General features: G+C 38.0%; 1 protein-coding gene across 1 annotated transcript in view; it reads left to right on the forward strand.

Annotated features, from left to right (window-relative positions):
• The first annotated feature begins 306 nt into the window (after nucleotides 1-306).
• The window catches only part of MOB3A (MOB kinase activator 3A), a 51,161-nt gene continuing 28,188 nt past the window's right edge, over nucleotides 307-23,279 (forward strand). Inside the window, exons 1-3 of the mRNA XM_053703079.1 lie at nucleotides 307-492; nucleotides 15,370-15,902; nucleotides 16,703-16,905. Of these exons, the coding sequence (XP_053559054.1) occupies nucleotides 15,485-15,902; nucleotides 16,703-16,905 (621 nt within the window). The 5' untranslated portion in view covers nucleotides 307-492; nucleotides 15,370-15,484. The remainder of the gene's footprint in view (nucleotides 493-15,369; nucleotides 15,903-16,702; nucleotides 16,906-23,279) is intronic.

Raw genomic sequence — 23,279 nt, forward strand, 5'->3', positions numbered from 1 at the left:
TTACTCATACACCTGACCAATTTCCAAAGCATATAATTTGCAACTGTCAGGTGTTATATTATGCAATGTTCTGTCCATAGTGTCATAACAATATGTTTTATGAACCAGACAATCATTTTAAACACTAAATTATTAGCAGTTATTATGAGCGTGAGCAGCTGTTCTAAAACTATTTCTCAGTAAATGCGGGGATACTACAGCAGGGGGCGGCATTAGATGACAATGTCAGACCAGCAGAGTTGCTGTCTGTAGTCGGACTGGGCGAGAACTGGGGAGGCGACCAGAAATGAGGATGTGCGATCGGTCCCTCCTCATTTGCGGCGATACAGAACGGAAGTGCCCTTTACTGTAGACACCGGGAAACGGTAGCGCTACGCTGAACTGCGGAACCCTCTTCTCCAAACCTACGTTGAGCCCGCTTGTTTTTTTGTTTGTTTTTGGGCGGGAAACCGGGTGTTCAGAGTAAACGAGAGGAGAGTGGAAGTCACTGAGGTGAGAATGAATCCCGTGAGCAAAGGGATGTTAGCGGCCTCCATAATAGGGAAGTGACCTTAGAAACAGGGGAAGAAAGTAAGGGCTGGGAGAAGAGAAATAAGCGCGACATGTCTGGGTGTTGTGTATGAAGCCAATAGGGAAACTGGAAAGAGATGCTGAGTCTCTGAGGAGAAAAGATGCTCTAGAAAACACAATACAGGGATGTGGGAGGCCTTAGAGAAGTGATGAATAAGAGGGTCCCAGGATAACAGTGATGTAAAAGGTCAAATGGGGCAGGAAAAAAAGTGAAAAAAAATGTGGTCAGGTAATGGGTATTTGACGAGTGAGAGAAGTTTGTTCTATTGGTTAACAGTGTGGTGGCTCAGGAGGCCGTACAGTATAATAATGCGTAGATCGGTGTAATTTCAGACCCTCTAGCAGAGAAAATGAAAGCAACATTGACTCAGTCTCTAAACATTGTATTGAGCGGTATTACACGATATTTGAATTTGTTGCACTTTGGCCATGTATTTTCCGCAATGTTTGCTAGTAAGCAGAGGTATCTACATGTTTGAAATCCTTTTTTTCATTATATCTTTGTTTCCTATAAATGTTTTTTATAAAAATGATGAAAAAATGGAACCCCCCACACTTTCTAACTTTGACCCCCAAAATCTGTAACACATCTACAGCCACCAAAAAACTCCCATGCTAAATAGTTTCTGAATGTTGTCCTGAGTTTAGAAATACCCAATGTTTACATGTTCTTTGCTTTTTTTGCAAGTTAGAGGGCAACAAGTACAAGTAGCACTTTGCTATTTCCAAACCATTTTTTTTCAAAATTAGCTATAATTACATTGGAACACTGATATATGTCAGGAATCCCTGAATATCCCTTCACATGTATTTTTTTTTCTTTAGTAGACAACCCAAAGTATTGATCTAGGCCCATTTTGGTATATTTCATGCCACCATTTCACCGCCAAATGCATTCAAATATATAAAAAAAAAATTCACTTTTTCACAAACTTTAGGTTTCTCACTGAAATTATTTACAAACAGCTTGTGTAATTATGGCACAAATGGTTGTAAATGCTTCTCTGGGATCCCTTTTATTCAGAAATAGCAGACATATATGGCTTTGTCATTGCTTTTTGGTAATTAGGCTGCTAAATGCCGCTGCGCACCATACTTGTATTATGCCCAGCAGTTAAGGGGTTAATTAGGTAGCTTGCAGTGTTAATTTTAGCTTTAGTGTAGAGATCAGCCTCCCACCCCCTGATCCCTCCCTGACCCCCCTCAAACAGCTCTCTTCCCGTCACCACCATCCTAAGTACTGGCAGAAAATAAGATAAAATGCATTTTTTTTATTTTTGTATTTAGTCTGCAGTGATGGATCCCCCTTAGCCCCCAACCTCCCTGATCCCCCTCATACATCTTTCTAACCCTCCCCCTCTACCTATTTGCTGCTATATTGGCTGCTGGCAGCTGTCTGCCAGTACCCAGTTGGCCAAATTTTTTTTTAATTTTTTATATATAATAAACCCTTTTCTGTAGTGTAGCTTCCCCCTCTCCCTGCTTCCCATTCATTCGTAATATACATTTGTAAATTTGGCACGCGCACACGCCCCCCCAGTCCACCTGGCCGGCGGCCGCACTCTCGTGGCATCGCGCACACTAGTTAGTAACCGGATCCGGATGAGGAACCAACGATGGGCTGCCCACCCGCCTCCCTGCTACAACACCCACCCACCAATGATCGGCACCATCGATTGCCGATGTGGAGAGGGTAACAGAGTGGCCCTCTCTGCATTGGTGGGTTTAAAAGGGTATTGTAGTGATGCCTCAATATCGAGGCATCACTGCAATACCCTGAAAGCGCATGGAAGCGGTCACCAGCGCTTGAAACACCAGAGGACGTGTAAGGCATGTCCTTGGTCACTAACTGTATTTTTTTTGTAGGACGTGCCTGACACATCCTTGATCATTAAGGGGTTAAGAGATTCCATAAGTAGGTAGCCTGCACCACTAGAGTACTACATGGCAGGAAAAATTGCTGCCATCTAGTGTTCTTGTAAATTTATAAGGAGAGAGGAAATTTGATAATAGAAGTAAATTAGAAAGTTATTTAAAACTACATGCTCTGTCTTGATTCATGAAAGAAAATCATTGGGTTTTATGTTTAAGGGTTAGTAGATTATAGGGTTTATTTATGACAAGGAAAATGCCACATTTGATTGCAGGCTCTCTCATTTGAGCCTGCAACTGATATTTATGAAGCAGCGGCTTAAACTCTCTCTGCCAAATCACCCCGTATGCTTTTACAAGCCCTGCTCTAGTTCAATTGGTTGTGCAAGAACAAGCGACTGGCATTTCATGAGTGTTTGCTTGTGCAATAAGTAGAGATAACACATGTGCCACAAATGGGGTTGCCACCTCTGCCATGTTTTCCTGGATACATGCTGCAGGGTGAACAGAGGGCAACATGCATTGAGCACTTAAACCAATCAAATAGTGACTCTGGGCAACACTATTCATGTTCCTCCCTGCATACCCTGAAGCATGTGTAACTCATACGTTTCCAGAAAAATATGGCAGAGGTATAGTTAATATAGAATAGAAAGAGAACAAAGCAAATTTGATGATAAAAGTATATTGGAAAGTTGTTTAAAATTGCATGCATTATCTGAATCATGAAAGTTTAATTTTGACTAGACTGTCCCTTTAAATGAACTTATCAATATGCTGAATCACTCGAAAATGATTGTGTATTAGTAAAAAGGTGACTATCACATGAACATCTCTAGATAAAAAGGAATATATTTTACCTCACATAGTATTCAGATCACCAGAGGGTTTTGTGAGCGAGAACGTTTTTTTTTTTTTTCTGTCATGGTGGTAATAATAATATAATAATAATAAAAGAAATAAAATAAAAAAGAAATAAATATATATTTATTTATTTTCAATCAGTATGTAACATAGCACTTAGATACAATTAGTATGACACAACACAGTTTAGCCCGAAAGTGTAATTTTTTGAATGTATATAGTCTGTAACATTTTTTAGCTCACATTGATGCACATTTCACGTGTGAATTTCACATATCTAAGTACAATCATGAGGAGATCTAGTATATATGACTGCAGCACAATATTGTGTGCAATATTATTTCAATATAGCCACTAAGGGGGTTCGATCTTGCAGGTAGGCACTTGCTATGAGTCAAGATATGACAGCTTTTGTATTTATTTACTTATATTCTTGATTAGCTACCAGTGCATTCTGACTATACTACCAATGTAGGTACCGATGCTATGAGCATAGGGTTACAAATCAATTTGTTGGTAGTTTTTGAGACACGTACTGGCACTTTAAGAATATCATCAGCAGCTGTCTATGCGGTCTTTGCACTACTATTAAGCAATACATGTTAAGTATGAGAATTTAACTATCACTTGAGACACTGGTATTGTGCAGTTTTAATACTAGTTCTCTGTGGTCACATTGACCAGTATAAGTAGATCATGGCAGTTGTTTATGTTGAATGTGGTTTCCATGGCAACAGAGTAACTTGTCTGTTTTGTAAGACATTATTTACTTGTTGCATCATTATATTCCACACTACGGTGTGATAATTTGTATACACAATTGATGTGTTTTTTTAATGTTCTTTTGACACACTATGATATGTTACATACACAGTCCCGGAAGTGATGTTATTACACTTCCGGTTCTAAGAGACAGTGGAACGCAAGAAATTTGGCGCCACTTACACGCTAGGTATGAGATTTGTTTGTTTAGCATTCACTATAAATTGTGTTATTTTCTCTCACTTTTTATGCTGACGAAGGGGACAAGATCCCCGAAAACGTTTCATTAAAGTATTTTGATTACTTATTGAAAAAGTCCTGAGTGCAATCCTTCCTGTGGTTATTGTATTGTATCATTGCACCCAGGAAGGTGACGGTTGGTGGGTCGAACTGCAGGTGTGTGTGTATATCTCTATATCTCGCAGGCAGGCCAGCACTCACGGTTAACATTTCATCCACCCAGGGTGCTTCCATAGTATTGATAGTAGTAAAGAATGGGGATGCACTCGCCAGGATTTCCAAAGTTACCTTTAATGTAACGTTTCGGGGTGTTACCCCCTTTGTCAGACAATACAAAATAACAATACACAGCCTACTTACCACTGTGCCTTTTAAACTAACCTAAGTCATACAGTTCCAGGTCATCACCTGTGATGCCACTCCCACAATCAGCAATCAACAGGTGTAGACTCCCACTGCCCTCCCAGTGTATGTGACTACCTTATCATATAAACATATTAATTAAAAGTGAACACCAAGTGCCCTATCTTAATCAAAGAACCACATAGCAAACGTGTACATAGCAATGCTCACAATAGGTTAAAGGAGCAGTGAAAAACCTTTTGGGAAACTGTGATATCAGTTCCTGATGAGCCATATGTGATTTAATCTGATTATGGCCTGTAGGTGGTTGCCATAGCAACAACGGCCCCCAATACTAGGTAAGGCCTGATGTGGCCAATCAACAGTACTGCAACAATTCTGGAGCAAAATGAGCGTGTTCCTAGATTGCAACTTTAAAGGGACAGTCAACACCAGCATTTTTGTTGTTTAAAAAGATAGATAATCCCTTTATTACCCATTCCCCAGTTTTGCAAAACCAACACTGTTATATTAATACTTTTTATTTCTGTGACTAACTTGTATCTAAGCATCTTCTGACCGCCCCTAATCACATGACTTTTAGTTATTATCTATTGACTTGCATTTTAGCCAATTAGTGCAGTGTCTGCCACTAGCCACGGGCGTGATCACAATGCTATCTATATGGCCTACATGAGCTTGCTCTCCCCTGCTGTGAAAAGTAAAAATAGAGGCAGTCTTCAAGGGCTTAGACATTATCATATGCACCTTCCTAGGTTTGCTTTCAACTAGAATACCAAGAGAACAAAGCAAAATTGTTGATAAAAGTAAATTGGAAAGTTGTTTAAAATTACATGCCATATTTGAAAAATTAGTTATTTTTTTTGGACTTGACTGTCCCTTTAACTATCTGTTTAACCCTTTTGAAGAAGTTACACAGTAAAATAAATTTATTCCTTTTTTAAAACTGCCCCTGCTCCTTACTTTCCCCAAAACATTTTTCATATTAAATACTGTTTGCAGAAAAGACCCGTGATTGCTGTCTCATTGTTATTGTTGGCTGAGTGTGCCTCATCTGATCTATCTAGATAAAAAAAAAAAAAAAATGTTTATAGATATATATACACCCCCACCCCCACCCCAAGGACATGCTGTGATCTGAGATGTAATTGCAGAAAATGTAGCATGTCTGCAGAAAGAATGGGACACATGAGGGAACCGTTGGCTCTTTTGCTTTGCAAGGCTGCTCCACAACAGGCTTTTCTCTTTAAAAAGTGCTTTGCTCTGGTTGCATTGTGTACATTTTCATTAAAGGACTAGTCTAGTCAAAATTAAACTTTTATGATTCCATAGAGCATGCAATTTTAAGCAACTTTCTAATTTACTCCGATTATCAATTGTTATTTGTTCTCTTGGTATCTTTATTTGAAAAAGCAAGAATGTAAGCATAGGAGCCAGCCCATTTTTGGTTCATCACCTGGGTATCACTTTCTGATTAGTGTCTAAATGTATCCACCAATTGGCACGTGCTACCCATGTCTGAACCAAAAATGTGCCGGCTTCTAAGCTTACATTGCAATAAAGATAGCAAGAGAACAAAGAAAAATTGATAAGAGTAAATTAGAAAGCTGCTTAAAATTGCATGCTCTATCTGAATCATGAAAGTTTTATTTTGACTAGACTATCCCTTTAACACAGTGCATCCACAGCGAAGCACTGTCATCGTAGAAATTGAAAAAAGTTCTGACTCTGGGGTAATCACTACGGTAAAAGTGGTCACCTGGCTTTTGAATAAATGTGCACATCAGTCATATAATTATATCCCAAAGTCCCCCATTTATAAGCAGTTAACCCCTTTTGTGTTTTTGTTTTCCTTTTTAAATTTCTTTCTTTGCAAGAGTTTACAAAAAAACACACATTGTTAACATCTGTATTTATTAATATTTTAATAAAAATAGGCATTATTACATTATTTCGATTTGTACATAAAATAATGGTACTGTGTGAATCTGCTGGGTCCCTGAATATAACTATATATAATGTGTTGGTTTCTCACTGAAAATGGCCTACAGTAATAGTAAAAACAGCTGAGTACAGGGGCAGAAATGGCTCGGCAGTTAAAGGGTTAAAAAGGTCCCATGGAGAACACTGAACATTGAAATACTGTACATTGTGGTCTCACTGCTGACACCTAGTGTTCTAACTGCTGACATAATGCTTCACAAATCTGCATGTGACCTACATGGACAGAGTTCTCCACAGAAAATGTTGCCAGCTGGGTGGCATTATGAAGTAGTCGGGTGTAGGCATTGTAATAGTTTGTAATATAACTTGTTCTGTGATTTATAAATGTCACTTAATGTATCTAAAGCACATATTTATTGCATAATTTAATATAAATTGATTTAATGATAATTTTTACAACAAACATTGAAAATATTAACTGATTTTAGCTTAAGATTTGCTTAAATTTTAGCCGGTGTTGGGTGGTTCTGACCATTAAATTTGGGGAAATTTTTAAGTTCCTTTTTCTGAATCATGAAAGAAAAAAAATGTATCTCATATCCCAGATTGATTTGTTTCGTATCTAATAGCCGTGCTAGCCATACGGCACTGCATTTTTGAAACACTAGGATTTACCGTCACTTTAATCTTCTGAAAATAGTAAGGTCTCTCCTTTTTTTTTTTTTTTTATAAAAAAGTGACATGTTGAAGACTTAAGTGGTTTTTTTTTATTTATTTTTTTATGGAAGTAATTATCTTGATACAGGATGTGGTCGATGTTGCAGTTGAATGCTTGCTAACATTTTGTTTCCACAGACTCCAAACTGTGTGTGTATTTTTTTTAGATATTTTATTATATCTTTTCATGTGACAACACTGAAGAAATTACACTTTGCTACAATGTATGTAGTGAGTGTACAGCCTGTATAGCAGTGATGTCATGGAGGAGTAAAAGAGCACTCCAGTGGCAACCTGTGAAGTTATAGTGAACTCCATGCCCAAGAGGGTTAAAGTAAATGTAAACTTTGGTGAATGAAACCCTGTTTTTTAAAAATACTATTATAAACAGAGGAACTTTAATTCATCTAAAACTATACAAATATGTCAGATGTTAAACAACACAATGTACAGGGTGACTAGAATAGAGTACAATACTCCCCTCTTAAATGACCGCTGCTCTCTAACAGTCTCTCCCAACCGGACTGTGAGTAGAAAGTGAATCGGATATATAGAGGCGCTGATCTTGAATCTCGTGTATATGGACGTACACACTGAAGAAAGAAAAACTTGGCTTGTGATTTGCAGAAGTTAACAACAAATTAATGTGCAGTATACTCACTCCGAAAAATTCAGAGTTCAGCTTCTTCGAAAGGTTTTTCTGTCTCAACTTTCCCAATTTCCACACTGTGTTTGTGTCTGTGGATAATGAAAATTGCACTGCAGGTAATTGAATCTTTTGCTTGATAAAAAGTGCAATATACTCACTCCGATAAATTTCGGAATCCGGCTCCTCAGAACGTATTGTGTAGTTTTGAAATTACTTCCAAAAAGGCAGCAAAAATACTTGTTATGGTAAAAAACAAATATTTATTAAAACATAATAAAATGCTCTTATTTATCTTGGCTCTACGCGTTTCAACGACAGTGTCGTCTTTTTCAAGAGCAGTAAAAAATTGTTTTCATTTATAAATAATTGGGTGTTTGGCTCAGCAATTTCTTTTATCAAATAACCGAAGGACACAGTAATATTTCAGAAGTAAAATTAGGTTTATTGGATTAACAGAAAATGTGCAATATGCATCAAAACGAAGTTTGACAGGTGCATACATTTGGGCACCCCAAAAAAATGATTGCATCAATATTTAGTAGAGCCTCCTCCACACACATTTTTGTAAATATTTTATTATATCTTTTCATGTGACAACACTGAAGAAATGACACTTTGCTACAATGTAAAGTAGTGAGTGTACAGCCTGTATAACAGTGTAAATTTGCTGTCCCCTCAAAATAAATCGGCACACAGCCATTGTCTAAACAGTTGGCAACAAAAATGAGTACACCCCTAAGTGGAAATGTCCAAATTGGGACCAATTAGCCATTTTCCCTCCCCTGTGTCTTGTGACTCGTTAGTGTTAAAAGGTCTCAGATGTTAATGGAGAGCATGTGTGTTAAATTTATCGCTCTCTCATACTGGTCACTGGAAGTTCAACATGGCACCTCATGGCAAAGAACTATCTGAAGATCTGAAAAAAAGATTGTTGCGCTACATAGAGATGGCCTAGGCTATAAGAAGATGGCCAAGACCCTGAAACTCTGATGCAGCACGGTGGGCAAGACCATACAGCGGTTTCACAGGACAGGTTCCACTCAGAACAGGCCTCGCCATGGTCGATCAAAGAAGTTGAGTGCACGTGCTCAGCGTCATATCCAAAGGTTGTCTTTGGGAAATATACATATGAGTGCTGCCAGCATTGCTGCAGAGGTTGAAGGGTTTGGGGGTCAGCCTGTGAGTGCTCAGACCATACGCCGCACACTGCATCAAATTGGTCTGCATGTCTGTTGTCACAGAAGGTAGCCTCTTCTAAAGATGATGCACAAGAAAGCCCACAAACAGTTTGCTGAAGACAAGCAGACTAAGGACATGGATTGCTGGAACCATGTCCTGTGATCCGATGAGACCAAGATACTTATTAGGTTCAGATGGTGTCAAGCGTGTGTGGCGGCAACCAGGTGAAGAGTACAAAGACAAGTGTGTCTTGCCTACAGTCAAGCATGGTGGTGGGAGTGTCAGGGTCTGGGCCTGCATGAGTGCTGCCGGCACTGGGGAGCTACAGTTCATTGAGGGAACCATGAATGCCAATATGTACTGTGACATACTGGAGCAGAGCATGATCCCCTCCCTTCGGAAAACTGGGATGCAGGGCAGTATTCCAACATAACGACCCCAAACACACCTCCAAGACGACCACTGCCTCACTAAAGAAGCTGAGGGTAAAGGTGATGGACTGGCCTAGCATGTCTCCATACCTAAACCCTATTGAGCATCTGTGGGGCCTCCTCAAATGGAAGGTGAGGGAGCGCAATGTCTCTAGCATCCACCAGCTCTGTGATGTCGTCATAGAGTAGTGAAAGAGGACTCCAGTGGCAACTGTGAAGTTATGGTGAACTCCATGCCCAAGAGGTTTAAGGCAGTGCTGGAAAATAATGATGGCCACACAAAATATTTACACTTTTGGCCCAATTTGGACATTTCCACTTAGGGGTATACTCACTTTTGTTGCCAACGGTTTAGACATTAATGGCTGTATATAGAGTTATTTTGAGGGGACGGCAAATATACACTGTTATACAGGCTGTACACTCACTACTTTACATTGTAGTAAAGTGTAATTTCTTCAGTGTTGTCAAATGAAAAGATATAATAAAATATTTACAAAAATGTGAGGGGTGTACTCACTTTTGTGAGATACTGTGTGTGTATGTATATATATGTATGTATGTGTGTGTGTGTGTGTGTGTTACCATGTTCCCAGTTTGTTTAAGAGCTTGCATTGTTTGGCTGTATTAAGGACAGAGGTCTGGAAGAGACCTTGATGTGGCACCTGGGCTTGTCCTATTTGGCCAGATGCGGTAACTAACACTTCCATTTGTGTGTGTTGTATTCATTTATTTTGTAATTTTCCTCATAGGCCTTGAACCCAGACTTGTCTGGGGTTAACTACCTAGGACTCTGGGGATGGTACAGCTACCTGTGAGTGCTATTGAACACCCAGTGCTGTGCATGTTGCAGGGTCATTGGATGTGTACCCAGTCCAGTCTGAGAGTGTAGTCCCCTTTCGTGTTTTGTATATGTCTAGGGTGATTACATAAGTCTGTGAACCTTTGACTTGTTCCCAGTTTGTTTAATTGAGAGCTTGCATTATATGGCTGTATTAGGGACCCAGGTTTTGGGAGAGACCTTGACGTGGTACCTGTGGGCTTGTCCCATTTGGCCAGATGCAGTAACTAACTCCAAGTTTTGCTTTTAATCTTAGCTGATTACTTGCAAGCGAGTGCTAGACTTCTTTGTATTGTATTAATTTGTTTTGTCATTTTTCCCTATGGGACTTGCACCCAGACCAGTCTGGGGTAAACTGCCTGGGAGTGCTATTGAGTACCCAGGGCTGTGCATTTTACAGAGTCATGATGTGTACCTAGTCCAGTCTGAGAGTGCATTCCCCTTCCGTGTTTTGTATGTATATATATGTGTGGGGGTGTGTGTATATAAAGAAATGTATATCTACTCCTTAAAAATGAATAATTTTCAAAAGTTGTTTATTTCATTTAAGATACAGTTTCATTTCCTTGGTATTTGAAATTGTTTTTCCTTTAAATGAACATTCTAGTAATAATTGATAGACACACGAGCAGTTGTGATATCTGTTTGCTTTGAATTTACTGATTTGATAGTATTTACTAGTATTTTACTATCAAAAGGATATTGGGAATGGACTTTTTTTCAAAATTGAAAAGTACTCACTAGGTTGTACCTTTTAAGTCTTAAACAGTTCTTAAATGCATGCCATCCTATTTAAAACTAATTTGTGTAAAAAATATATCGGTGCATGTGATCTCAGCAAGCACATGCTTGATGGCATATCTGTGTGCCTTCTGCTCAGCAAGTGCAATTGCAGAACTAATGGGACCCCTGAACCCAGTCTAACAGATGAACAAGAAGAGTATTCATGAGAGTATTTTAAGTACTCAGGAAAAATAATAGAAGACAACTGCCACGTATATATTATATTGATGGAGGGCAGGCATGTTACTTTTGTTGCAGTGTTTACAATTTGAGAAATAAAATGTGTTTAATTCTCACCTTACACCCAGCAGTCCTCTGATTTTCACACCAGTTCATTGGCTTGTATGTGAATATTAGTAATACAAAATAGGGGGGCAAGTGTTTAAATTAGATGCCTACTTGAAGCAGGCTAGAATTTACACAGCATATCTCCCTGCAAGTGCCAAGAATACAACAGCACTGCAACCAACAACTCCGTTTATGCTTAGATCTGACCAGGGACTGAGTTCATGATAGAATCCAACCATCACCTATAGGTTGGATTATTTTGTCATAGAAGATCTGAGTTTCCAGGAGCACTAGCTGATTAATGTAACAATATCTGTAGTGTTAATGAAGACCAAACATTTAATAAATAGGATATAGACTGATCAAAAGGGGGCGCTAATGAGTTGCTAGATATACTAACAAATTAGACTTATCAGCAATTCTAGTCTATTGTGTTGTAGTACATACAGAACTATAAATACAGAGAATTGTACCTGAATAGTCAAAGTTTTTGTCATTAAAGTTCACTTATATAGTGTGAGTTGAATCCTTATTCGATCCAAATATACATATATTGTGGTTGCCTCCTCCTCACCAGCAAATCCGGGTTAACTATAAAAAATGAGAGAGCAGAGGGGCGCCTCATGTGTAGTATCCTCAAGTTTGTGTGAAAGCACAATATAATAACAGCCAAGTGGGTACTCACATATTCATGAAGCACACCAATGTGCTGGTAGGTGCAGGCTGTAGATTTAACAGTTGTAACAGCTCACCCACAACTAGGATATCCCATGTGCTGCAGTAGATAGATGAAGCAAAAAACAAGCACTATGTGTGCAGATTATTCAGAGTACAATTATATCTACTTTGCAAAGTGCCAAATGGGTACTCACATGCTGGCTTAGCACACCAATGTGCTTGTAGAAGCAGGCTGGCAAATTGAGGGAAGGTGTGTCAGCTCACCCCAAAGGAGGTCTTCCCAATAGGTAGTGTCCAAGAACAGGGTTATATTAATGGTTAAACTCCCAAATAATATACATACAAGCAGGCAGGTAATGTGTGTCCACTCAAAATTGTTTTTCATAGAAAAGGTATTTATTTATAAAAACAAATTAAAAGCAAGATTTAAAAATACATAAGAGTGGAATAAGGGTATTCTAATAACCCCCTAAACATGCAACGCGTTTCTAGGCATAACACGCCGTTTCCTCAGGCATATTTTTCACCTTACTGTTACCCCTGCTTTAAGTACCTGCTCCCTAACACAAATGAACATTATCCTCCCTTTGCGGGAGGGTGTATTCTCTAATTAATGTAATACACCTGCCTATTCTAAATTCACCTCTGTGATTAGCAAACATTTCGATTACTTCTGTTATACCATACATGATATAGAGTACATATATTTCATTGTGCCCTCTTATGTATGTACACGATTGCCAACTGTTAAGCAGCAAGATATGAAATCATTTTCATTGAAAAGTTATATACCGGTTAGATACATGTCATTGTTAAAATATCACTTAATTTTAAATAATTTTGAGACATCATATGATCATTACAGCTTATGTTACATTGTGACAACATTTTCATCAGTGTTTTATACAGTCCATCGACCGGTATAGATTATTATCTCAGGAAAATTTGCAATTCCATAGTTCTTCTTCCAAATAAAAACAATCACTCTTCTAAAGCAAATCGATCTCCTATTAAACATTTATGCTGCTTGCGATCACTAAGTGAATCTGATCATTCCTATTTGGCTTTGTTTATTAGACTAAACTCTCACCTTTTAAACAGGTCTCTAACCGGCTATTATAGTGCGATCTCACCTTTAAATGTACGGTTGGTTAGTTATCCTCCTTCTAAAGAATTGCAAGTATATTTTGTTATTGAGCATATATTATTGATAGCCGTTCTGAATTGTGGGCACTTTAAGTCAAGTAGATTTCAATTCTAATGCATCTCTGTGGTTGGTTTATACTATGGTCTGGTTGGCCCATGTATATACTCACCAATGTGAGAAGTGAGTCATAATGGCAAGGACCTATCAGGTCGAAAGTGTATTTGTTCTAGTTGCCGCCCACTCCAATCCACTGCCAATAGGATGGGCTTTTGTATATTTCCCTTGTTTACATTTTCACAAAATCAATTTAATTGGGTCAATAGCTGACGGTACATCAATCAAAAAAAAAATTGATTTGATTGATGTACCGTCAGCTATTGACCCAATGAAATTGATTTTGTGAAAATGTAAACAAGGGAAATATACAAAAGCCCATCCTATTGGTAGTGGATTGGAGTGGGCGGCAACTAGAACAAATACACTTTCGACCTGATAGGTCCTTGCCGTTATGACTCACTTCTCACATTGGTGAGTGTATATACATGGGCCAACCAGACCATAGTATAAACCAACCACGGAGATGCATTATAATTGAAATCTACTTGACTTAGAGTGCCCACAATTCAGAACGGCTATCAATAATGTTTCCGCAATTACAAACAATAAAATATACTTGCCATTCTTTAGAAGGAGGATAACTAACCAACCGTACATCCTAAAGGTGAGATCGCACTATAATAGCCGGTTAGAAACCTGTTAAAAAGGTGAGAGTTTCGTCTAATAAACAAAGCCAAATAGGAATGATCAGATTCACTTGGTGATCGCAAGCAGCATAAATGTTTAATAGGAGATTGATTTGCTTTAGAAGAGTGATTGTTTTTATTTGGAAGAAGAACTATGGAATTGCAAATTTTTGTGAGATGATAATCTATACCGGTCAATGGACTGTATAAAACACTGATGAGAATGTTGTCACAATGTAACATAAGCTGTAATGATCATATGATGTCTCAAAATGATTTAAAATGAAGTGATATTTTAACAATAACATGTATCTAATTGGTATATAGCTTTTCAATGCAAATTATTTCATATCTTGCTGGTTAACAGTTGGCAATCGTGTACATACACAAGAGGGCACAATGAAATATATGTACTCTATATCATGTATGGTATAACAGAAGTTATTGAAATGTTTGCTAATCACAGAGGTGAATTTAGAATAGGCAGGTGTATCACATTAATTAGAGAATACGCCCTCCCGCAAAGGGAGGATAATGTTCATTTGTGTTAGGGAGCATGTACTTAAAGCAGGGGTAACAGTAAGGTGAAAAATATGCCTGAGGAAAAAGCGTTATGCCGAGAAATGCATTGCATGTTTAGGGGGTTATTAGAATACCCTTATTCCACTATTATGTATTTTTAAATCTTGCTTTTAATTTGTTTTTATAAATAAATACCTTTTCTATGAAAAACAATTTTGAGTGGACACACCTTACCTGCCTGCTTGTATGGTTATTATTTGGGAGTTTAACCATTAAGATAACCCTGTTCTTGGACACTACCTATTGGGAAGACCTCCTTTGGGGTGAGCTGACACACCTTCCCTCAATTTGCCAGCCTGCTTCTACAAGCACATTGGTGTGCTAAGCCAGCATGTGAGTACCCATTTGGCACTTTGCAAAGTAGATATAATTGTACTCTGAATAATCTGCACACATAGTGCTTGTTTTTTTTTGCTTCATCTATCTACTGCAGCACATGTGATATCCTAGTTGTGGGTGAGCTTACACTTGTTAAATCTACAGCCTGCACCTACCAGCACATTGGTGTGCTTCATGAATATGCGAGTACCCACTTGGCTGTTATTATATTGTGCTTTCACACAAACTTGAAGGATACATGAGACGCCCCTCTGCTGTTTCTCATTTTTTAATAAATAGGATATAAAGTTTTGTCATATTTTCATAGATCTTTTTTTAAATTTGACTTAGAAAAAATAAGTTAATCATGAAATTTAAATGGTACTTTTATCTTACAGGTTTTATCCAGCGAAGAGTTCTCTGTAAATTGTGTATTACAAAATCAAAGCATTACATTTATTTGGAGATTTGGAATAATAAATGAGAGGGGGATAAAACTATAAAGCAGTTACCATGTCTAACCCCCTCAAACAAGTATTCAACAAAGATAGAACATTCCGCCCCAAAAGGAAATTTGAACCAGGGACGCAACGCTTCGAGTTGCACAAGAAGGCCCAGGCTTCCCTCAATGCAGGGCTAGATTTGAAATTGGCTGTCCAGCTGCCACACGGAGAAGATCAAAATGATTGGGTAGCAGTCCACGTGGTAGATTTCTTCAACCGTATCAACCTGATTTATGGTACCATCAGTGACAGCTGCACTGAGCAGACCTGTCCAGTTATGTCTGGGGGTCAGAAATATGAGTATAGATGGCAGGATGATAACCGATATCGAAAACCTACTGCTCTTTCTGCTCCAAAGTACATGAATTTGTTGATGGACTGGATAGAAGTTCAAATAAACAATGAGGGAATATTCCCTACAAATGTTGGTGAGTTCACTTTTTATTTTATCAGTTAATTATAAATCTAAGCAGGAAAATTAAAGTTCTATTTTAGAGAAATGATATTGAACATTTGAAAATATTTCCTAGATAAAGGATATACAATATTTCAGAAAATATTAAAATGTTTGTACAAATTGAAAACTGATTACGTTGATCTATTTATAGAAATAAATCTTAGTATAATAAGGATGGATATATATTTTATATTTAGAAATTTCATAGAGACAAGTTTTATATTCTTCTTGACTTTACTCCCTGACCAGAAAACCTTTAGACTACATTTTACCCTTGAATTTTAAAAATCTTCTATCTTTACTGTAAAATATATGGCTGAAAATGTAATGCTTGCTTAAACATTTGTTGTTTTGTGGGTGTACTGACTTTTGTAATGTACCTGCTTATTATTTAATTAGGCATCATTATTTACAGATGGGATGGATTATAGCATGAAAACTGTTTATGCCAACTCTAGTTTGCCTTGTTCTTTGTTTCTACTTTTAATTCTAAATTTTAAGCTGCATAAATGTTTTGACATTTATTTTTTAAATTGTATATTATATCTTAATTATAACATATTTCCTAATTTTATACTCCTCTAGATGGTCTCATTTGCTAATATTTTAGTAGTTTTCTTTAACTTTTGCATTTTGTTTGAGAAACTTTCATAAAAAATACACACATCTATTTGTACACACATTTTGTTATTTCCAATGTATAATGCAATATATATTTATTTAATCCTCCACTCTCATAACCCTTTTTAATTTCCCTTTGTTTCACAACAGGTACTCCCTTTCCAAAGAACTTCTTACAGGTTGTGAAGAAAATCCTATCTAGACTATTCCGTGTATTTGTTCATGTCTACATTCACCACTTTGATAGGATCATCCACATGGGAGCTGAGGCTCATGTCAACACCTGCTACAAGCACTTTTACTACTTTGTTACAGAGTTTAATCTGATAGACACCAAGGAGTTGGAACCATTAGTAAGTATCAATATTTGTCTTAATTACTAAATAGACATATAACTTAACCCTTTAAGCCCAAATTAAATAGTATGCTCAATTGACAAAATAAAGCTTATCATTTGTATGTAATGTCCCTACATTACATACAAATTATAAGCTTTATTTTGTCAATTGAGCATACTATTGAATTTGGGCTTTTCCCCCACTGATTTACCTGTCCCCAGAACAAAAGAATCCTTGCTTACTAATTCACAGCTATAGCATGAACTCTGTTTGCACATGTGCAGTTAAGGAAAGAGGGTAAAATGGGTAGCCTGCCCTTTTTCCTTCAATGTGGTTTAGCACTGATTAAGCTTAGTTATCCGGTAAGAAAATACATTTAAAAAAAATATTTAAATACAGGGAGTGCAGAATTATTAGGCAAGTTGTATTTTTGAGGATTAATTTTATTATTGAACAACCATGTTCTCAATGAACCCAAAAAACTCATTAATATCAAAGCTGAATAGTTTTGGAAGTAGTTTTTAGTTTGTTTTTAGTTATAGCTATTTTAGGGGGATATCTGTGTGTGCAGGTGACTATTACTGTGCATAATTATTAGGCAACTTAACAAAAAACAAATATATACCCATTTCAATTATTTATTTTTACCAGTGAAACCAATATAACATCTCAACATTCACAAATATACATTTCTGACATTCAAAAACAAAACAAAAACAAATCAGTGACCAATATAGCCACCTTTCTTTGCAAGGACACTCAAAAGCCTGCCATCCATGGATTCTGTCAGTGTTTTGATCTGTTCACCATCAACGTTGCGTGCAGAAGCAACCACAGCCTCCCAGACACTGTTCAGAGAGGTGTACTGTTTTCCCTCCTTGTAAATCTCACATTTGATGATGGACCACAGGTTCTCAATGGGGTTCAGATCAGGTGAACAAGGAGGCCATGTCTTTAGATTTTCTTCTTTTATACCCTTTCTTGCCAGCCACGCTGTGGAGTACTTGGACGCGTGTGATGGAGCATTGTCCTGCATGAAAATCATGTTTTTCTTGAAGGATGCAGACTTCTTCCTGTACCACTGCTTGAAGAAGTTGTCTTCCAGAAACTGGCAGTAGGACTGGGAGTTGAGCTTGACTCCATCCTCAACCCGAAAAGGCCCCACAAGCTCATCTTTGATGATACCAGCCCAAACCAGTACTCCACCTCCATCTTGCTGGCGTCTGAGTTGGACTGGAGCTCTCTGCCCTTAACCAATCCAGCCACGGGCCCATCCATCTGGCCCATCAAGACTCACTCTCATTTCATCAGTCCATAAAACCTTAGAAAAATCAGTCTTGAGATATTTCTTGGCCCAGTCTTGACGTTTCAGCTTGTGTGTCTTGTTCAGTGGTGGTAGTCTTTCAGCCTTTCTTACCTTGGCCATGTCTCTGAGTATTGCACACCTTGTGCTTTTGGGCACTCCAGTGATGTTGCAGCTCTGAAATATGGCCAAACTGGTGGCAAGTGGCATCTTGGCAGCTGCACGCTTGACTTTTCTCCATTCATGGGCAGTTATTTTGCGCCTTGGTTTTTCCACGCGCTTCTTGCGACCCTGTTGACTATTTTGAATGAAACGCTTGATTGTTCGATGATCACGCTTCAGAAGCTTTGCAATTTTAAGAGTGCTGCATCCCTCTGCAAGATATCTCACTATTTTTTACTTTTCGGAGCCTGTCAAGTCCTCCTTTTGACCCATTTTGCCAAAGGAAAGGAAGTTGCCTAATAATTATGCACACCTGATATAGGGTGTTGATGTCATTAGACCACACCCCTTCTCATTACAGAGATGCACATCACCTAATATGCTTAATTGGTAGTAGGCTTTCGAGCCTATACAGCTTGGAGTAAGACAACATGCATAAAGAGGATGATGTGGTCAAAATACTCATTTGCCTAATAATTCTGCACTCCCTGTAGACATATATTCATTTTTTAGTCTTTATATAATAGCTAAATATATATCTCTATATTCCCAGTAATATTAACCCTTTAAGGTCCACAACACTTCCAATTTTCTGACTGTTTGGGACCAGGGCTATTTTTAAATTTCTGTGGTGCTTGTGTTTAGCTGTAATTGTTCTTACTCATTTACTCTACCCACACATATTATATACCATTTTTCTCGCCATTAAATGGTCTTTCTAAAGATACCACTATTTTCATCATATCCTATAACTTACTTAAATTTTTTTTTTATAAAATATGATGCAAAAAAAATTTTTTTTTTTTTTTTTTTTTTTTTTTTTAGATTTGACCCCCAAAATCTGTTACACAACCACCAAAAAAACAACCATACAAAATAGTTACTAAATTTTGTCCTGAGTTTAGAAATAGCCAATATTTACATGTTCTTTGCTTTTTTTTGCAAGTTATAGGGCAATAAATACAAGTAACACTTTGCTATTTCCATACCATTTTTTTCCTTCTTAATATGTGAAGAGTCCACAGCTGCATTCCTTACTTGTGAGAAATATTGAACCTGGCCACCAGGAGGAGGCAAAGACACCCCAGCCAAAGGCTTAAATACCTCCCCCACTTCCTCATAACCCCAGTCATTCTTTGCCTTTCGTCATAGGAGGTTGGCAGAGAAGTGTTAAAAGATTTCTTTCATGTAATTAACAAGAGTCCATGAGCTAGTGACGTATGGGATATACATTCCTACCAGGAGGGGCAAAGTTTCCCAAACCTTAAAATGCCTATAAATACACCCCTCACCACACCCACAAATCAGTTTTACAAACTTTGCCTCCAAGGGAGGTGGTGAAGTAAGTTTGTGCTAGATTCTACGTTGATATGCGCTCCGCAGCAAGTTGGAGCCCGGTTTTCCTCTCAGCGTGCAGTGAATGTCAGAGGGATGTGAAGAGAGTATTGCCTATTGAATGCAGTGATCTCCTTCTACGGGGTCTATTTCATAAGGTTCTCTGTTATCGGTCGTAGAGATTCATCTCTTACCTCCCTTTTCAGATCGACGATATACTCTTATATTTACCATTACCTCTACTGATTCTCGTTTCAGTACTGGTTTGGCTTTCTACAAACATGTAGATGAGTGTCCTGGGGTAAGTAAGTCTTATTTTCTGTGACACTCTAAGCTATGGTTGGGCACTTTATTTATAAAGTTCTAAATATATGTATTCAAACATTTATTTGCCTTGACTCAGAATGTTCAACTTTCCTTATTTTCAGACAGTCAGTTTCATATTTGGGATTATGCATTGAATTATCATATTTTTCTTACCTCAAAAATTTGACTTTTTTCCCTGTGGGCTGTTAGGCTCGCGGGGGCTGAAAATGCTTCATTTTATTGCGTCATTCTTGGCGCGGACTTTTTTGGCGCAAAAATTCTTTTCCGTTTCCGGCGTCATACGTGTCGCCGGAAGTTGCGTCATTTTTTGACGTTATTTTGCGCCAAAAATGTCGGCGTTCCGGATGTGGCGTCATTTTTGGCGCCAAAAGCATTTAGGCGCCAAATAATGTGGGCGTCTTATTTGGCGCTAAAAAATATGGGCGTCGCTTTTGTCTCCACATTATTTCAGTCTCATTTTTCATTTGCTTCTGGTTGCTAGAAGCTTGATATTTGGCATTCTTTCCCATTCCTGAAACTGTCTTATAAGGAATTTGATCTCTTTTGCTTTATATGTTGTTTTTTCTCTTACATATTGCAAGATGTCTCACGTTGCATCTGAGCCAGAAGATACTACAGGAAAATCACTGCCTGCTGGATCTACCAAAGCTAAGTGTATCTGCTGTAAACTTTTGGTAGCTATTCCTCCAGCTGTTGTTTGTAATAATTGTCATGACAAACTTGTTAAAGCAGATAATATTTCCTTTAGTAATGTACCATTGCCTGTTGCAGTTCCCTCAACATCTAAGGTGCAGAATGTTCCTGATAACATAAGAGATTTTGTTTCTGAATCCATAAAGAAGGCTTTGTCTGTTATTTCTCCTTCTAGTAAACGTAAAAAGTCTTTTAAATCTTCTCTCTCTACAGATGAATTTTTAAATGAACACCATCATTCTGATTCTTTGGACTCTTCTGGTTCAGAGGATTCTATCTCAGAGATTGATGCTGATAAATCTTCATATTTATTTAAGATGGAATTTATTCGCTCTTTACTTAAAGAAGTACTAATTGCTTTAGAAATAGAGGATTCTAGTCCTCTTGATACTAATTCTATACGTTTGGATAAGGTTTTTAAAGCTCATGCGGTTATTCCAGAAGTTTTTCCTGTTCCTAATGCTATTTCTGCAGTAATTTCCAAAGAATGGGATAAATTGGGTAATTCATTTACTCCTTCTAAACGTTTTAAGCATTTATATCCTGTTCCGCCTGACAGGTTAGAATTTTGGGACAAAATCCCTAAAGTTGATGGGGCTATTTCTACCCTTGCTAAACGTACTACCATTCCTACGTCAGATGGTACCTCGTTTAAGGATCCTTTAGATAGAAAAATTGAATCTTTTCTAAGAAAAGCTTATCTGTGTTCAGGTAATCTTCTTAGACCTGCTATATCATTGGCTGATGTTGCTGCAGCTTCAACTTTTTGGTTGGAAACTCTAGCGCAACAAGTAACAAATCGTGATTCTCATGATATTATTATTCTTCTCCAGCATGCTAATAATTTTATCTGTGATGCCATTTTTGATATTATTAGAGTTGATGTTAGGTTTATGTCTCTGGCTATCTTAGCCAGAAGAGCTTTATGGCTTAAGACTTGGAATGCTGATATGGCTTCTAAATCAACTCTACTTTCCATTTCTTTCCAGGGAAACAAATTATTTGGTTCTCAGTTGGATTCTATTATTTCAACTGTTACTGGTGGGAAAGGAACTTTTTTACCACAGGATAAAAAATCTAAAGGTAAAAACAGGGCTAACAATCGTTTTCGTTCCTTTCGTTTCAACAAAGAACAAAAGCCTGATCCTTCGTCCTCAGGAGCAGTTTCAGTTTGGAAACCATCTCCAGTCTGGAACAAATCCAAGCCTGCTAGAAAGGCAAAGCCTGCTTCTAAGTTCACATGAAGGTACGGCCCTCATTCCAGTTCAGCTGGTAGGGGGCAGGTTACGTTTTTTCAAAGAAATTTGGATCAATTCTGTTCACAATCTTTGGATTCAGAACATTGTTTCAGAAGGGTACAGAATTGGTTTCAAGATGAGACCTCCTGCAAAGAGATTTTTTCTTTCCCGTGTCCCAGTAAATCCAGTGAAAGCTCAAGCATTTCTGAATTGTGTTTCAGATCTAGAGTTGGCTGGAGTAATTATGCCAGTTCCAGTTCCGGAACAGGGGATGGGGTTTTATTCAAATCTCTTCATTGTACCAAAGAAGGAGAATTCCTTCAGACCAGTTCTGGATCTAAAATTATTGAATCGTTATGTAAGGATACCAACGTTCAAGATGGTAACTGTAAGGACTATATTGCCTTTTGTTCAGCAAGGGAATTATATGTCCACAATAGATTTACAGGATGCATATCTGCATATTCCGATTCATCCAGATCATTATCAGTTCCTGAGATTCTCTTTTCTAGACAAGCATTACCAATTTGTGGCTCTACCGTTTGGCCTTGCTACAGCTCCAAGAATTTTCACAAAAATTCTCGGTGCCCTTCTGTCTGTAATCAGAGAACAGGGTATTGTGGTATTTCCTTATTTGGACGATATCTTGGTACTTGCTCAGTCTTTACATTTAGCAGAGTCTCATACGAATCGACTTGTGTTGTTTCTTCAAGATCATGGTTGGAGGATCAATTTACCAAAAAGTTCTTTGATTCCTCAAACAAGGGTAACCTTTCTGGGTTTCCAGATAGATTCAGTGTCCATGACTCTGTCTTTAACAGACAAGAGACGTCTAAAATTGATTACAGCTTGTCGAAACCTTCAGTCTCAATCATTCCCTTCGGTAGCCTTATGCATGGAAATTCTAGGTCTTATGACTGCTGCATCGGACGCGATCCCCTTTGCTCGTTTTCACATGCGACCTCTTCAGCTCTGTATGCTGAACCAATGGTGCAGGGATTACACGAAGATATATCAATTAATATCTTTAAAACCGATTGTTCGACACTCTCTAACGTGGTGGACAGATCACCATCGTTTAATTCAGGGGGCTTCTTTTGTTCTTCCGACCTGGACTGTAATTTCAACAGATGCAAGTCTCACAGGTTGGGGAGCTGTGTGGGGATCTCTGACGGCACAAGGAGTTTGGGAATCTCAGGAGGTGAGATTACCGATCAATATTTTGGAACTCCGTGCAATTTTCAGAGCTCTTCAGTTTTGGCCTCTTCTGAAGAGAGAATCGTTCATTTGTTTTCAGACAGACAATGTCACAACTGTGGCATACATCAATC

Source organism: Bombina bombina, chromosome 2 (assembly GCF_027579735.1).
Source record: "Bombina bombina isolate aBomBom1 chromosome 2, aBomBom1.pri, whole genome shotgun sequence".
NCBI lineage: Eukaryota > Metazoa > Chordata > Amphibia > Anura > Bombinatoridae > Bombina > Bombina bombina.